This window comes from Lacerta agilis, chromosome 16, assembly GCF_009819535.1.
Source record: "Lacerta agilis isolate rLacAgi1 chromosome 16, rLacAgi1.pri, whole genome shotgun sequence".
NCBI lineage: Eukaryota > Metazoa > Chordata > Lepidosauria > Squamata > Lacertidae > Lacerta > Lacerta agilis.
In genome coordinates, this window is record NC_046327.1 from 30,530,738 (window position 1) to 30,549,012 (window position 18,275).

The following is an 18,275-nucleotide window of genomic DNA, read 5'->3' on the forward strand; positions in this document are numbered from 1 at the left end:
CGTACATGAATGTATAGGCCACATGTCTGAGAGGACAGTCCCGAAACCATTTTGACTCCTAAAACTGACCAAATGTTTATCTGCGAGGAGGGAGATAAACCACCTCAAAGGAATGGCCAGACTACCAGGAAAGGCAATCAGATAAGGCATTATAAAGATAACCTGGCAGACAGGAGAGAAACAACAGGCACTCAGATCTCTGTTGTAGAACACCCCTTCTGTGATGTATGTATGATGTATGGAGGGGTGGTCATGAGCTCCAGGACAGGGAATTTCAAAATGTCTATATAACGGTGGGCACACCTTTGTTCTGGGTCCTCCTCCTCTCTCCTGCGTGTGGGGGAGCACCCTGTTGCAACAGCTTGAATAAAGATCAGGCTTACTAGCTGCTTTGCTTCTCAATATTCTCTGGTTGGCCTCTGTTATTTTCTCCTACCGATGGAGAACCTACAAAGGGCAGATATTTTGTTTATAACACTGTCAGGGATCACAACAAAAATCAAAACTGCATTTTATGGTCAAAACACTTCATCTTTAATGTAGCACAAAACTATTGCTAGTACCTTCATGAAGGCAAGACGAGGGCTCAGAGACAAAGACAACAGAGGCACAAAGAATTGAGTCATGCCTTCCGTGTCGTTTGAGGCAGAGGTCTCTCTGGCCACCATAAATCTCTTTGCACATTACAGTGCAGGCTGAAACGCTGGAACAGAGACTGCCAATCTTGTGCATCTCCCCCATCATTGCCGGGTACGCACTGGCTCCACCTGTAGCCACAGCCCATTTTCTGCCCGTAGAATTAATGCTGGCAAACGGCGCACGGTTTGGTTCTCATCCAGCCTCACCACAAACCTCAGCAGGGTCAAGGCGAGGGCCACCTTCAGCTCCGACATAGCAAAGTTCTGCCCGATGCAGTTCCTGCAAACGTAAAAGAGGTCAGTGTTGTGGAAGGCACCCCAACATTCCTCCCCCCACCACAATGCCAAGAGGAAATAGATGGATCAATGTGAGCATGTGAGGAGAGCAGTCAACAATGATTCCGTGGGCCAAAGACGTAGGTCATCATATTGATATGGCCTCTTGGGAGAAGTTATGGGAAAAGGATATGAAATTCACTGCTTGTAAATCAAGAGTAAATTATCTTAAAATGGTGTACAGGTGGTATTTAACCAGCCAAGGTGCATAAAAATGTGTCAAGCATATGTTGGAAATGTAAGCAGAAACAGTGGCACCTCAAGTTAAGAACTTAATTCGTTCCGGAGGTCCGTTCTTAACCTGAAACTGTTCTTAAACTGAAGCACCACTTTAGCTAATGGGACCTCCCGCTGCCGCTGCGCCTCCAGAGCACGATTTCTGTTCTTATCCTGAAGCAAAGTTCTTAACCTGAAGCGTTATTTCTGGGTTAGCAGAGTCTGTAACCTGAAGCGTCTGTAACCTGAAGCATCTGTAACCCGAGCTACCACTGTACATGGGTCTGTTATAAGAATTTTAAGGCCTCGAATATAGAATAAATATTCTTAAATCACACATATCTAAATATATGAACCATGTGTCTGAAATAGTATGGGAGAGCAATCCTGAAGCCATTTTGACTCTCCCAATGACCTCAAATATTCCTCTGCTGTAAGGGAGGCAAATGGGAAAAGCCTTCCCATTGTCTTTTTGCTTGCAAATCCTGTCTTAAGATTTGTGTATGAATAAGGTGAGCCTGTGATGTGGATTCAGGAACTAAAGTATTAACTATCACAAAAGAATGGGCGGGCTGCTCAGGTAATGCATTCAGTGACCATTATCAGGTATCCTGAAAGGCAGGATTTCTGCTGTAGATGGCCTCCTTCTGTGATGTATTTATGATGTTTTGGGGGGCTGACTTGGGCTACAGAGTGGGCAATTTCAAAAGTCTATATAAGGGCTTGCACACTATTGCTCTGGGTTCTTCTCCCTCTTGTGTGTGGTGAGCGGGGATCAGGCTTACTAGCCGCTTTGCTTCTCAAAGCCTCTGTTATTTTCTCCTACCAATAGGGAACCCACTTAAGGACTCCATATGGGCTTTGGAATACCCCATAAAGCAAAGGGAGCAGTTTTTCTTACAACAGGTCATTCTTCCATATATGGTGGAAATGTAAAAAAAAAAAGGCTTTTGGGAAATGATATATAAGGAAATGAAATTTAAATGGGCTAGTCCCAAAAGATGAGAAGCTTTCCTTATAGGCATAATAGGGACGGAGGTTCCAAATACGATGACTAAACCATTAATGTTCGGGACAATGGCAGCTAGAATATTATATGCACAGAAATGGAAAGGAGAGCAGGTTACAATGAAGGAAGAACAGCTTTTAAAAGTAATGGACTATGCAGAAATGGCAAAGCTGACAGTGAGATTAAGAAACTGAAATGACGAACTTTTCATAGAAGAATGGAGGCCTTTTGTGGACTATTTTTTTTTTATATATACTATACAGTGGTACCTCTGGTTATGAATTTAATTTGTTCCGGAGGTTCGTTCTTAAGCTGAAACCGTTCTTAACATGAGGTGCGCTTTTGCTAATGGGGCCTCCTGCTGCCGCCACGCCGCTGGCGCACAATTTCCGTTCGCATCCCGGGGCAAAATTCGCAACCAGGAGTACCCACTTCCGGGTTAGTGGAGCTTGTAACCCGAAGCATTTGTAACCAGAAGCATTCGTAACCACAGGTACCACTGTAGTCAATTTATGATACAATGCAATTCATTGATATGAATATGATTTTGAAAATGTTAATAAAAGATTATACAGTGAGAATGTAAGAAGGGCCTGCTGGATCAGGCCGCTGGCCTATCTAGTCCGGCATCCTGTTCTCACAACTGTGGAGGCAGAGCATAGTCATCATATAATGTCAGGAAACCCCCCTCCCCACAGCAGGTAGCGTCCCGGGATCGTTTGGAGTACAGGGACCCGCCTCTGCTGTTTACCAGCTCGTCCTCCCCCTCCTCAGCCGGAAGCGACCATTCCTCCAGTGGGGAGGGGGAGTCAGAGACAGGAAGGCGGTGCAGGGGCTCTGAGAGGATCGCAGAGCCTCAGCACCGTGGGGATAGCGGGGGAACGAGGTCAGGTTCCCACGCTCTGAGGGCGCAGACAGGAAGGACGTAGAGGGGGGAGGCGGAGGTTCAGAATCCCGCGCCTCTTTTGCTGGACAAAGAACAGGAAAGGGTCATTCCTGGACTCTGCGGAGGGATGAGATGGACGTTTGATCTTTTGCTCCACTGTATATAGCTGTGCACAATAAAGAACTTAGTTTTTAGAAGTTCTGCGTCTGGCGCTTTACTCATGAGCAACCACTAAACGTCCTTACATATAAGGTTGCCATATTTCAAAAAGTTAAAACTAGGACACCCCCAAAGTTGTTGACAAAACTTAGTTTACCAAAAACGCCCCCCCCCAACCCCGTGATTGACTTGCCTAAGATCCAGGACAAAGCACCGCCTTTTGAAAATTCCCCCCAGATGTCAATTCTGCCTTTGAAATACCACTAATGTCCAGGAAAATCTCAACCTATGGCTGCCCTATCATCATGGCTAGTAGCCACGGACAGCAATCTCCTTCATGGATGGATGTTATGTGCCCACAGATGAGCTGTTTACATTTTTACTGGTCAGTGCTGGAAACCTCTACCCAGTGATAACTCCCCCTTTCACACGGGGGCTGAAATAAATCCAGATGTCCCTGGCCGCGAGCTCTTTCTGGGGGAATAACTGCGGAAGGAGAGGTCTTTTCATAGAATCAGAGCTGGAAGGCACCACGAGGGTCATGCAGTGCGGGAATCTTTACATCCTACATGGGGGCTCGAAACCACAACCCTGAGATGAAGAGTCTCGTGCTCTACTGACTGAACTATTTTGCCTGCAGCAGTCTCCTTCATGAATTTGTCTAATCCTCTTTTAAAGCCTCTGGTGGAGGGAGTTCGATAGATTGACTGTGTACAGCATGAAGAAGGACTTTCTTCATCATGCTGTGCAGTGTCACCATCATCTAGGCTAGAATATCTCGCGATGCCCTGAAGTAGCCGATAGTGAAGTAAATTAAGACCTGGCTCCAAGAGGCTCTGAGTTCTCTGTTACCTGGGTCCTGCTGAGAAGGGCACAAAGGCCAGTGGCGACTGGTTCTGCAAGGCCTTCGGTTCAAAGCGGTGTGGGTTATAGACCTATAAGAACAAAAACAGACTGAACTTATGGCTGTAAAGAAGAAGTGAGGCAGTTGGGAGTAAAAGAAATGAGCAACACAACCTACTGAGTCCCCCTAGAGGAGCCTTCACACCCAGGAAAGGGTCTCAAAAGGTCCCAAGCGAGAGGAGAAGATGCTGAAAGGACATACAGTAGAAGAGCAGAAACCAATAAATACCTCAGGCTCTGGCCAGACGGCAGGGTTGTGATGGGTCCCAAAGATACTGACCAGGCAGATATTCCCTGTGGAGGGGAGAGTTTCTGATCAATGTGGGGATATACACACAACAGAGAATGTCATGCACAAGGTGGGCTGAGGGGGACAAGAGAGAGGTTCAGGGGAGCAGGGCTATGGACTCGGCTTAAGAGCTTTGCAATGGCACATTCTGAGCAAAAAATTGCTTCACATATCTGTTAGTGTTGCCAGATCTCATTGAATTCAGGACCTTCTTTTGGCCTTTGCGGTACAGTGGAACCTCAGTTCTCGAATGCCTCTGTTGTCATACGTTTCGGCTCCCAAACGCCGGAAACCTGGAAGTAACTGTTCTGGTTTTCGATTGATTTTCAGAAGCCAAACGTACTGTGTGGCTTCTGTTTTGAGTTTCCCTATTGCATTAAGGCTTCTGCTTTCAGTTTTCGGTTTTTGAATGTTTTCGAAGTTGAACGGTCTTCCGGAATGGATTACGTTCGAAAATCAAGGTTCCGCTGTATCCGTGTACATGCAATTCATGCAGTGGGGCTTCACTTTCCTCTCCTCTCTCTGCACACCCTCCATGTCTTTTCCAGAGGGTCTTCCAACCATCTGGAGCAGATGTTAGGGATGAGCAATGGGAGCAGCCAAGTCTGAGGCATCCCACCCACCGGGTCGAGCACAAGATAAGGGAAGTTCTGATCCAGAGGCATAACTTGCTGCAGTTACAAAAAGAGCCATAAGGCCATGCCAACACTGCAAGCTTCTCAGTACTATGGTCTATTCAATGGTATGTTCCATGGAGGAACATACTATTACTTGTTACAGGTAGGTAGCCATGTTGGTCCGCCATAGTCAAAACAAAATAAAAAATTAAAAAATTAAAAAATCGTTCCAGTAGCACCTTAGAGACCAACTAAGTTTGTTCTTGGTATGAGCTTTCGTGTGAAGTGTGCATGCACATGAAAGCTCATACCAAGAACAAACTTAGTTGGTCTCTAAGGTGCTACTGGAAGGATTTTTTTTATTTTTTATTTTTTATACTATTACTTGTCACTGGTATACCATCACAAATGCTGTTAAGTGTCCTTGATTGTCCTTATGGTGAAAAGGCAAGGTAAAAAGTCAAAACAAAAATGTTTTTATAAGTCACCATCACTTAAAGGTAAAGGGACTCCTGACCATTAGGTCCAGTCGTGGATGACTCTGGGGTTGCAGCGCTCATCTTGTTTTATTGGCCGAGGGAGCCGGCGTACAGCTTCTGGGTCATGCAGCCAGCATGACTAAGCCACTTCTGGCGAACCAGAGCAGCGCACAGAAATACCGTTTATTTTCCCGCCAGAGCGGTACCTATTTATCTACTTGCACTTTGATGTGCTTTCAAACTGCTAGGTTGGCAGGAGCAGGGACCGAGCAATGGGAGCTCACTCCGTTGCGGGGATTCGAACCGCCGACCTTCTGATCGGCAAGCCCTAAGCTCTGTGGTTTAATAACCCACAGCACCGCCGTCACTTAGGTCCAGACTATATATCACCAGGGAGACATGACAGCCTCTCTGAGCCGTGTCTCCCTCGTATCTTTTTTGTTAATGTGCACTTGAAAACGCACAACCTGATGCCACCATGTGTTGCCTGATCTCCTGGAAGTGGAAGCCAGAGAAGCAGAGCAGAGGGCAGGAAAACAACTGAAACCAATTAATGAGGCTGAATTTGTTATTAATGTCCTTCCTCAACACTTTTAGACTCACAACCATGGCAGTGAACGAATGATGGGGCGCTCCATCCCCTCCCCCGTTTTCTCGTACGATTTTGCATCAAATGTGGCTTCTGATTAATCTTACGATTTGTAATTATAGATTAACCTGGACTGAAAACATGTACCTCAAAGCATTTGATTTTTTTTACATTAAATAAATTATAAGTATAGACTTCATGGTATAAGAACGAGTAAGCCAAACAAGCAACCCACTTCTGATGAGACATTCTCAAATGCTGATTTAATTCGCTAACGCCAGTTTGAATATACCGTATTTTTCGCTCCATAAGACGCACTTTTTCCTCCTAAAAACCAAGGGGAAATATCTGTGTGTCTTATGGAGCGAATGGTGGTCCCTGGAGCTGAATTGCCCAGGGGCCAAAAGCAGATAGTGCTTTTTATTTTACAAAAAGAAAAGGGAGTGTTGGAAGGATCCCGCTCAGCAGCTGATCAGCAAGAGATCGGGAGAGAGATAAGAGTCCCGGCTCCCTTTCAGCCCCGCCCTCCATTGTTGAATGTGCTGCAGAGGGAGGTTGTTTGTTTCCCCAGCGACATGTGACTGGCTGATTAGATTATCTGTCTGGAAACTGTAGAAAAGGCTCCCTTTCCTTTAGAAGCGGCAGAAATGTGAGTTGAACCCCATAAAAATGGGGCTTTTCCTCTTTGCTTTCCTTTGCAAAAAAAGCTGCAAAAATTTTAGCTGATCCTGAAAAAACCAGGGCTTTTCCCTTTGCAAAAAAGCTGCAAAACTTTTAGCTGATCCTCAAAAAAACAGGGCTTTTAGAAGAGGAAAACCAGAAAAATCTATTTTTTTTCTTGTTTCCTCCTCTAAAAACGAAGTGCGCCCTATGGAGCGAAAAATACGGTATTTAGGGCTCACGGCATCTCTCGTTCTGACAGTGCAGCAAAAATACAACAGCCCAGCTGCACCTTTGACCCTCAGACTGCCCTTGCTGCAGGATGGAGGATGTAGCAGTGGGGCGGGCAGGGGGTGATGCCAACTGGCATAGGATGGGCTGAGGCCAGGTACCTTTGGGGATTATCTTTCCATCAGGCAGTTTTACATCCTCGGTGCAGCGGCGGGAAACGGCTGTGACTGGCGGGTGGAGGCGCAAGCTCTCTTTAATGCACATGGTGGTGAAAGGCATCTGAGAGAGGTCTTCCCTGGAAAGAGGAAACATCACCGTTACTGTTTATGGCGGCCAACTGGCACCATGGCATCACGGAACCGTAGAGTCAGGGCATTATAGCATCAGTGTGCAGGGCTACAGGTGGCATTCCCTCTGCTTTTCCTTTTGCTGCCCTAGGGATGTGGCGTGGATGTTGCATTCTGAGGGCCCTGGTAGAGAACACGTGGAAGACGGGAGAGGGTTTGACTGCGCCACAAGATAGCCTGCCTTCAAGGCTGTGTTGACTGCACTGTATCGTTCTTGTTGAAATGGGTGCCCCTCGCCGTGTTTCCGTTTTCATCACTTCAAAATGGGGAATGAGAACAGGAGCGGTGCCAAGTGGACACACCCTTTGAGCATTTCCCCTGCAGCGGAAGCACAAATAATGGCGCCTGCAGACTTTCCCTGCATAATAGAAACGTATCTGTTCTTTGAGAGTTGCAGGCAAGGCTTTGTGCTTGTCTGTCAAAATGCTGGCTCTATAGCAGCGGTCCTCAAACTGGGGTGGGCTCCCTGGGGATGCTCAAAACCTCCAGGGAAAATAAAGAGTCCTGAGGCAAAAGGAGCCTTCCTTCCATAGGCATACTTGGGATGGATGCCCCCATGGCACAGGATCCATGTTGGATTTGTGAGGGTGGCTGTTCCGCCTCCTAATCAAATTTGGGAAGAGCTCTACTTATGGTTCCAATATCCTTTCCCTCTGTGTGGTTTTAGGCAGGCCAGAAATAACCAATTACAGCGGTACCTTGGTTTTCAAATAGAATGCGTTCCGGGAGTCCATTCAACTCCCGGAACCGTTCAAAAACCAAAGCGTGCCTTCTGATTGGCCTGCAGGAGCGTCCTGCAGCCAATCAGAAGCCATGGAAGCCATGCCGGATGTTTGGCTTCCGAAAACCATTCGAAAACTGGAACACTCTCTTCCGGATTTCGATTGTTTAGGAACCGATTTGTTCGGGAGCCAAGGTGTTCGGCTTCCAAGGTAACAACTGTATACTCCTCTTCTCATGTCAGGGGGGGGGGGGAGGGGAAGAGAATAACAGACCCAGATATTAAACAGCAGGTTGCAGCTGCACAATTTTGAACGCAGAACCTCTTCCTGCTCACCAGATGACCGGTGCTGAGCTGAGGGATCCAGAAGTGAATTTAGAAAGGAGACGTAAGATCAGATTTGAGGAGTACCACTTGGCACACCAGATTCATAAACATAATATGCTGCAAGATGCCTTTTAATTAAAATAAGAAGATGATGATGAAGAAGAAGAGGAGGAGGAGGAGGAGGAGGAGGAGGAGGAGTTTGGATTTGATATCCCGCTTTATCACTACCCGAAGGAGTCTCAAAGCGGCTAACATTCTCCTTTCCCTTCCTCCCCCACAACAAACACTCTGTGAGGTGAGTGGGGCTGAGAGACTTCAAAGAAGTGTGACTAGCCCAAGGTCACCCAGCAGCTGCATGTGGAAGAGTGGAGACACGAACCCAGTTCACCAGATTACGAGTCTACCGCTCTTAACCACTACACCACACTGGCTCTGCAGAGGTGTGTCAGTGAAGCTACGCTTCGTCAACGCTCAGCCATTTTCATTCTCATTGCCAAGACTGGATGAAATGAGAGCCTAGCACTCAATCCTCTCTGGAGTATCTTATTTTCTAAGCTGTGCACATGCAGATGGACATACATGCACAAAAGCATTAAACTGCATTGTAGATGAGCAACCCACACCTGGGCTCAGTTCCACCTGCCACCCTCTTGATTGCCCCCCTTCATGTCCCATCACCATTCAATCTCCTCTGTCTCCCGGCCTCGCAGCAGATTCTGAATCTCTTCCCGGCACTGGTCTTGGTACTTGGGATGTCGAGCCAGGTTGTACAGCACCCAGGACAAGCCGCTTGCTGTAGTGTCATGGCCTGCGGGGAGGGAGAGTGAGTGTGAACCCACAGAAGAGGCATGCAGGGTTCCCTGCCTGCTCACCTGGAGCTTCAGTGCAACCACAGCACTGGCTGACAACAGAAGGTCCAATCAGGGAAGATTTCTCTGGACCACGAATTGGCTGTAAATAGTACCAAAAGTTGAAAGATCCCAACTGGAGAGGACTAGGCTGCAACCCCAAACTAAAGCTGGAGACCTACTACCCTGAGCACAAGGAAACAAGCAAGCAAGCAAGCAAGCAAGCAAGCAAGCAAGCAAGCAAGCAAGCAAGCAAGCAAATAAATAAATAAATAAATAAATAAATAAATAAATAAATAGAACACTAAAAACAAAATTAAAACTTCAAACATTAAAAACTTCCCTAAACCGGGCTGCCTTCAGATGTCTTCTAATACAGTCATGCCTCATGTTACGTTTGGTTCAGGTTGCGTTTTTTCAGGATGCGTCCCGCGGCAACCCAGAAGTACCGGAAAGGGTTACTTCCGGGTTTCACCGCTCGCGCATGCACAGAAGCGCAAAAAGACACCACGCGCAGAAGTGCTGAATCACGCCGCACGCCTGCGAAGATACGGCGCTTCAGGTTGCGGGCTTTTCATGTTCTGAACAGGGCTCTGGAACGGATCCCGTTCATAACCAGAGGTACTACTGTAGTTAGATAGTTTTTATTTCCTTGACATCTGATGGGAGGGTGTTATACAGGGTGGGTGCCACTACTGAGAAGACCCCCTGCCTGGTTCCCCATAATCTCACTTCTCGCAGTGAGGGAACTGCCAGAAGGCCCTTGGAGTTGGACCTCAGTGAACGATGGGGGCGGAGATGCTCCTTCAGGTATGAGGTTGTTTAGGGTTTTAAAGGTCAGCACCAACATTTTAAATTGTGCTTGGAAATGTACTAGGAGCCAATGTGGGTCTTTCAGGATTGGTGTTATACAGGTATGGTCTTGGCGGCCACTCCTGGTCACCAGTCTAGCTGCTGCATTCTGGATTAACTGTAGTTTCCAGGTCGCCTTCAAAGGATCATCCAGTTGACAAATGCATCTAATCCCAGAAAGCCTTGCTCTCTCTCTCTCTCTCTCTCTCTCTCTCTCTCTGTCTCTGTCTCTCTCCCTCTCCACCCCACCCCCAGTTGCACATATAACCCCAGAGTCTGGGTTTTATTGAAATGAAAGTATTGTGTCTCAGGAAACCAGCACACAATGAATGACCTGACCCCAGTGGCTGTGGATAAAGGCTGCAGAACTGGGGCAGCACCAGGTCAGAACCACGGACAGCACACCATGATCCCCCCTGGGAAGTATTTCACCTCATGGTGGGTCAGAACCCATAATTCAACCCCTCCTAAACACTCAGTTGCTGAACATGACCTGAAAATCCTTCTTGTCCTTCTGTGACTTGGGGGAGGAATTGTGCCCTGTTTCTGTCACCCCAGAGAGATACTGCAAACAGTGACTGCCCAGACCCAATCCAGGCACCTCACCCTCAAACATGAAGGTGTCAGCTTCAGCTGCGATGTCTGCATCAGACAAGTGGCGACCCTCTTCATCCTGCAAGCACAAAGGCAGGCATTTGCAAACACACAAAGACCAGTTGGTAAGTCTCACAAGCATCTCTGCCAGGGGAGGGCACCAGGGTTAGACCACTAGTTAGTGTAGCTCAGGCTTCTTCAAACTCGGCCCTCCAGATGTTTTGAGACTACAATTCCCATCATCCCTGATCACTGGTCCTGCTATCTAGGGATCATGGGAGTTGTAGGCCAAAAACATCTGGAGGGCCGAGTTTGAGGAAGCCTGGTGTAGCTCAACTCCACACTGACTGGAAATGAATCTCCGGGTTTTCAGATAAAGGACCTTCTCCATGTAACACTGATGGTTAACCACTGAGCTATGGCTCTTCCCTTCCCTTGTCCCCAAATAGTCTGGTCCACCACTTCTATAAGCTACAGGGTTAAGCTTTCCCAAGTTGACGCCATCCTTCCTCTTAAGGCAGGGAATCAGTTCCCATAAAACTCCCTCTTCCATAGACAAGGAGCCACACTGTCCCTTTCCTTGCCCTCTTTCTCACTAGTAGTACCTTTGCCAGCAAAAGAACATCAATGAAGTCCACGGTTTTGCCTTGCTTGGATTTGAGCCAAGCATCATGACCCAAGCGGCTATGTGCCATTCGTCGCTGCTGAACCACATTGGCTGTGAAACGGTGCACAATGTCACACGCCCGGCGGAAGCGGCGGCCATTTGCCGACAGATAGTAGAGCCAGTCAAAATGGTGGATCAGGGCATGCTGCCGCAGCACGACAAGACTGCTGAGTTCTAAGATGGCAGCAATGTAGTCACTTGATTTCCTGGAACATATAATAAGTCTACTTGTCAGGAGAAGACATGGGAGGAAGTCTTGGCAGAAGCTGTCCTTGGAGTCTAAGGACAGGTTCTTTGGGGAACATTGTTCAGGTCTTGACATGGACCCAGTATGAGCAAGCAGCACAGGCCCAAACAGCTGAAAAACTCCCCAACAGATCGAACATTTAACAGACAACAGTACCTGTTTCTCATTAGTACTGAAACTCCAAAAAGCCTAGGCTTTTGCTGTTAGAATGCCCACTTCACCCATCTGGTGAAGTACTGTCAATGGATCCTTGTGATGCCCCAATAACACAGGTGGAGCACAGTGCTAGGTGTTTAAAGGTAAAGGTTAAAGGTACCCCTGGCCGTTAGGTCCAGTCGCGGACAACTTTGGGGTTGCGGCACTCATCTCGCTCTATAGCCCGAGGGAGCCGGCGTTTGTCTGCAGACAGCTTCCGGGTCATGTAGCCAGCATGATTAAGCTGCATCTGGCAAACCAGAGCAGCGCACGGAAACGCCGTTTACCTTCCCGCCGGAGTGGTACCTATTTATCTACTTGCACTTTGGCGTGCTTTCGAACTGCTAGGTGGGCAGGAGCTGGGACCGAACAATGGGAGCTCATCACGTCCCGGGGATTTGAACTGCCGACCTTCCGATCGGCAAACCCTAGGCTCAGTGGTAAATCCCACTGAGTTCAATAGCGTCCCAAGGCAGCCCTCTGCTTCATGAACCTGCTGCAGACCAACACAGCCACCCTTCTGAGTGAAATACTTTTGTTTCTTCCTGTGCAAAACATTTAAGGCATTGTCAAAGCTGCTGAACTATTGCAGATCCCCACAAACACACCTTGTAAGGATTTCCAAGGAACACTTGTTTACATCCCGAGGAAGCCCCCTGCCAATGCCTACTGGATTGCTACGAGAGTGACTCATACACGCCATTTGCTATTATGTCACGTAACATAACCCTGTATCTTTTTCTGTGGGAGCGAAAGAGCATCTATTATGAGAACAAGCAGGCAGCTCCTCCTCCTCCTGAGTCCTGGTTTACACACTCCTGCCCCCTTCCATGGGCTTTTCAGATCCTTATGATGTTGGGGCTACAGCACTGAAGCTAGCTTGCTCCAGAATCAATGGGCAAAGGTCCGTGTGGAACAACCTAGAGGCTGGGCGACAAAGGATCCGGAAAGCCCTGAGTTCCCCCAGCGTACCTTCCGCCAGCCTACTCACTCTTGGCAGTTGCTGTCGTAGCTGAAGACACATTTCTGCAAGGTGTCCAAAGTCATGAGGCTGATCTGCTCAAACATGTCAATGGGGGCCGGGCCTGCCGTGGTCAACCTGCGCCACTTGCCCTGCCAAAAAATGGAAGGGGAGCACAAGAATCAACGTTTCGGAAGGCAGCAAATGAAGAGGATGGCAAAGGACTGACCAGTGAGGTGACACAGCATGGGCAGAAGGGCAAGCGGGGTGCAATGATGGCAGATGAGTGAAGCAGAGAGAGAAAAAGAGAGAGAGAGAGAGAGAGAGAGAGAGAGAGAGAGAGAGAGAGAGAGATGCTAATGTTCAATATCTATGCAGGAAAGCGCTGAAAACAGAACTTGCTTTCAGCAGCTGACTGTGTAGCATCCCTACTGCGTGGCCCCTTTGAGGCATGCTTCCATGTCATGTTCAAATTATATTCAAACACGCACAGCCCATGCACACAGATATATCAACCCTGAAAATGAAACATGAGTTTATTCAGTGCTAACTGCAGATGTGACATCCTAAAGTACAGGAGCAAAGCAGCATTCGAAAAGTGCAGTTACTTTACAGGCACATCTCTGCAAAGCCCTTCAAAACTGCTTGAGAAGCAGTAATATATTACCGGTATACTATTGCAGTGCACTATCAGCAAGAAAACAGTGAGTGGGGAGGCAATTGAAAAAGCATACAAACCTTCAATAATAAGATAGGCACAAGCAGTGGAGGTAGCTGGGACATTGCAAGTGTTCAAACGTCCCCCATTTGTATAACATAAACTTACTGAAAAGCTTGAATGGAGAAGTGAGTTTCCCAGCTTCGGAAAACTCAAAATTCTTATTTAAAAAACAACAACAGCAGCACTTAGCATTTGAACAAAACAAGGAGGTGTGATGAAGTTTCTCTCTGCCTAAGTGTTCCTTTGCAGGTGTTTCTCTCTCTCTCTCTCTCTCTCTCTCTCTCTCTCTCTCCCCCCCCCCCACTAAAAATCACAATCTGAACAGCAATTATGGGGGAGAGGAATGCCCTGAATGCTAACACACAAGTTTCCCAGGCACAAGGCACAACTCTTTGATCAGAGTACATGACAAGTGGAAACAACAGAATGAATGCAGGCCATCTCTTCCAAACAGAAAGCAAGTGTGCATTGACTCTCACGCACAACAAGGTCATGCAAACGAACCCCAGTTCATATAAGCTCCAGGGTAGTAAAAGCAACCCGAAATTGGTTGCATTGCACACATGGCGCTGAGGCAGAGCGATGTGTAAGATAATGAGGAGAAGCACATGGGGCGGAAGCGCATTAGCACGAGTATTTTGAAGGAGCTCACGTGCATGATGTCTGTGCTCTGGTTGAAGAATTTCATGTAAGGCTTCAGGATGTCAAAATGGAAAGCCGGGGTGAGCATCCGCCGATGTCGTCCCCACTTCTTCCCACTGCTCAGAAGTAATCCATCGCCTGGCACAAGGAAACAGTGGCTCATTGAGGTGCATTATCCTGGCAACAGAACAGCCTGCCTGCAGCCAGTGAGACTCCCAGAGAAGATGAACAGCCAGGTCCACAAAATCACACCCCAAAGATCAAAATATCCACCCTGATGGGAAAACATGGGTGGAGCTGTGCAGCGCTTGATTTTGCCTAGGTATACCACTAGTTCTACTAGTAAAAAAGGAAAAGGTAAAGGATCCCTGGACAGTTAAGTTCAGTCAAAGGTGACCTATGGGGTGTGGCACTCATCTCCCTTTCAGGTCGAGGGAGCCAGCGTTTGTCCACAGACAGCTTTCTGGGTCATGTGGCCAGCATGACTAAACCGCTTATGATGCAATGGAACACCGGGATGGAAACCAGAGAACATGGAAATGCCGTTTACCTTCCCGCTGCAGCGGTGCCTATTTATCTACTTGCACTGGCGTGATTTCGAACTGCTAGGTTGGCAGAAGCTGTGACAGAGCAACGGGAGCAGGGGCGTAGCAAGGGGGGGGCGAGGGGGGCGGGCCACCCTGGGTTCCATAATGGAGGGGGTGACAAATTATCAAGGAACATTTTTTTTAAAAGAATTTGGGGGGGGTTGAATTATTATTTTTTGATTTTTTTTATAATGCCTGCTCTGAAGGTCTTATCTTACTATACTAAGGATTATATAGCTATATATGAAATTTCATGCATATCAGTTAATATCTTGACCCTCCTCCACCAAAATAGCTGTTCACTTGGCTGTTTTCCTATGTCGTGAAGGCTGAAATTTCAGTTCAGTGGAGCACTTACTGTTCCCAACCCTAACCCTGTGGAAAGCCTTCTAATTAGACTTTAATTTGATTTTGAGATGTTTTTAGGAGGTAATTTAATTATACTTTGATTTTATACCAATGTTATGAATCTGATGTTAGCCACCCTGAGCCCGACTTCGGCCAGGGAGGGTGGAATATAAAAAAAAGGTTTTTTTATTATTACTTATTATTCCTTTGTAAGAAAATATGAAATAACGTAAAACCATTTTTGCGGGGGGGGGGGGGGAATCAATGGGGGGGTTGACAAGAAATTTTCCGCACCAGGTACCACCTGACGTTCCCATGCCTCGGGGGGGGGGGGTGTGTGACAATTTTTTTTTTGCCCCGGGTACCAATTTACCTTGCTACGCTCCTGAACGGGAGCTCACCCAGTCGCGGGGATTCAAACCGCCGACCTTCCAGGCAGCAAGCCCAAGAGGCTCAGTGGTTTAGACCACAGCGCCACCTGTGTCCCTTACTCTACTAGTAGCTAACAATCATGAAAGATAAAAGCAGAATTACCATATTCAAGCACAAGATACCTCTGGATCCTATCCTTGTCTGGCCACCCTGGGATTATGTGGCTTGCTCCTCTGGATAGGCAGGATGTTGGACTGCATGAACTACCCTGAGCTCAGAGGACATTAATCTGGTGAGGTTGTCTAGGGAGACTAAGGGGCGTCACTGTGGATGCAAAATTATCTCTTTGCAAGGAAGTTCTAAAGGAACAGATACCAACTTGATCTCCCAATCAGAAGTCGATAGACCTGCAGGTAATTAGTTGCCCTAGTTAGGCGGCAGTTGTGAAGCAAGCTCAACAATGATGCAACAGCCCCTTCGGGAGATGAATAGTGGTAGCTTTCTGGCGTCCACAAATTACCGGTAGAAGCCTTGCAGAGAATGATTTTATTGCATGTAAAGAGTCTCCTACTGTGTAGATCGAGGGTACACCAACAACTTCTATGAGTGCTTTTTCAAGATTAGCTGCAGCATGAGAGGGGAATTTCTGAGCTTGCAGCTGGGGAGGGAACTCCCCTCCCAGGTTGCAGTGCCTTAAGGACTCCTACATGGAAGATGGAGCAAGCTTGTTTTCTCCTGCTCTGGAGGGTAGGACTCAAACCAGTGGCTTCAGATTACAAGACAGGAGATTCCAACTAAGCATCAGGAAAAACTTTTTTGACAGCAAGAGCTGTTTGACAGCAGAATAAACTCCCTGCGGAGGACTCTCCTTCCTTGGAGGTTTCAAAGCAGAGGTTGGATGGCCAAGTGCCATGGATGCTTTAGCTGAGATTCCTGCATTGCAGGCGGTTGGACTAGATGACCGTTGGGTCTCTTCGAACTCTACAATTCTTTGTTCCTGGCTGCTGTTAAAATCCATCCCTGTCTTTAAACGAAAGGCTGATCCAGGTACAAATTAAACTCCCAATATTCCCCTTTGTTTGTGGCTTGTCTTGTCCTGTGCTATAATGCTGGTAACTCTTACAGGTGAAACTTGAAAAATTAGAATATCGTGGAAAGGTTCAATTCTTTCAACTTAAAAGGTGAAACTAATATATGAGATAGACTCATGACATGCAAAGTGAGATATGTCAAGTTTTTAGCGGTATTTGTTATAATTGTGATGATTATGGCGTACAGCTGATGAGAACCCCAAATAAACAATTTCAACTTTGGGGTTTTCATCAGCTGCATGCCATAATCATCACAGTTATAACAAATAAAGGCTTGACATATCTCGCTTTGCATGTCATGAGTCTGTCTCATATATTAAACTCCAGTAGCTAATGAAAACAATTGCTTACATAAATGAACTTTTCCACGATATTCTAATTTTTCAAGTTTCACCTGTATAAGGTAATGCAAGCTCTGCTGTACCATTGGCTGTAAAAATGACTTTCATACTGTGTTTTCAGTACTATAGCAGGTATGGAAGCAGCATAACCATTTCAGAGTCCTGTCTGATGTCCCTAGGTAAAGGTAAAGGAACCCCTGACCATTAGGTCCAGTTGCGGACGACTCTGGGGTTGCGGCACTCATCTCGCTTTACTGGCCAAGGGAGCCGGCGTACAGCTTCCAGGTCATGTGGCCAGCATGACTAAGCCACTTCTGGCGAACCAGAGCAGAGCACGGAAACGCTGTTTACCTTCCCGCCGGAGCGGTACCTATTTATGTACTTGTACTTTGACATGCTTTCAAACTGCTAGGTTGGCAGGAGCAGGGACTGAACAACTAACCACCGACCTTCTGATCGGCAAGCCCTAGGCTCTGTGGTTTAAATTAGAATATCATGGAAAAATCCATTTATGTAAGCAATTGTTTTCATCAGCTACTGGAGTTTAATATATGAGATAGACTCATGACATGCAAAGCGAGATGTGTCAAGCCTTTGTTTGTTATAACTGTCATGATTATGGCGTACAGCTGATGAAAACCCCGAAGTTGAAATTGTTAATTTGGTGTTCTCATCAGCTGTACGCCGTAATCATCACAATTATAACAAATAAAGGATTGACAGATCTCGCTTTGCATGTCATGAGTCTATCTCATATATTAGTTTCACCTTTTAAGTTGAATTACTGAAAGAAATGAACCTTTCCATGATATTCTAATTTTTCGAGTTTCACCAGTATATTACAGGTCTTCAACTGGTGGGTCAGGATAGGAGCACTACCTCCATGCAAATATATGGTTAAAAGTTTGAAAATGGGTCCCCAAAGGCATGTTTGGGTGAAAAGCAGGGCCTGGATCAGAACAGGTTGCAGATACCTGACTGGAAGAATCAGAAATCAGGAAAACCAAATTTTTAATAAAGAATGGGTAAAATATATAATTTATCTTAAAAACCATTGTAAACAGTTAAAATTGTTAGTAGGATTGGAATAACCCTTGTAGTTTAATGGTGAATTTTGGATATAATGGAGAGGTAAAAGATTTGGATTCTCATGAAAGATGCAGGAGGAAATGACTAACAATAGGACCCACAAAGGGGAGGAGGAAAGTCCAGGAGATTCCTAGGAATCTTGTCTTTATGTTGCATGTTAGATATGTGATTGTAAAACTGTAATTTGAAAAACCAAATAAATATATGTATTTTTAAAGCGAACAGGTTGCAGATCCCTGTTCTGCATCGAGTGCGGGGAACCCCTGTCCCTCCAGATGTTGCTGAAATGCAACTACCACCAGCTCCAGCAAGC

General features: G+C 46.6%; 1 protein-coding gene across 1 annotated transcript in view; it reads right to left on the minus strand.

Annotated features, from left to right (window-relative positions):
- Positions 1-510: 510 nt before the first annotated feature.
- The window catches only part of LOC117060680 (cytochrome P450 4F22), a 38,508-nt gene continuing 20,743 nt past the window's right edge, over positions 511-18,275 (minus strand). Inside the window, 9 exon segments of the mRNA XM_033173103.1 lie at positions 511-918; positions 4,097-4,179; positions 4,377-4,441; positions 7,174-7,307; positions 9,086-9,215; positions 10,714-10,780; positions 11,307-11,574; positions 12,802-12,923; positions 14,145-14,272. Of these exon segments, the coding sequence (XP_033028994.1) occupies positions 741-918; positions 4,097-4,179; positions 4,377-4,441; positions 7,174-7,307; positions 9,086-9,215; positions 10,714-10,780; positions 11,307-11,574; positions 12,802-12,923; positions 14,145-14,272 (1,175 nt within the window). The 3' untranslated portion in view covers positions 511-740.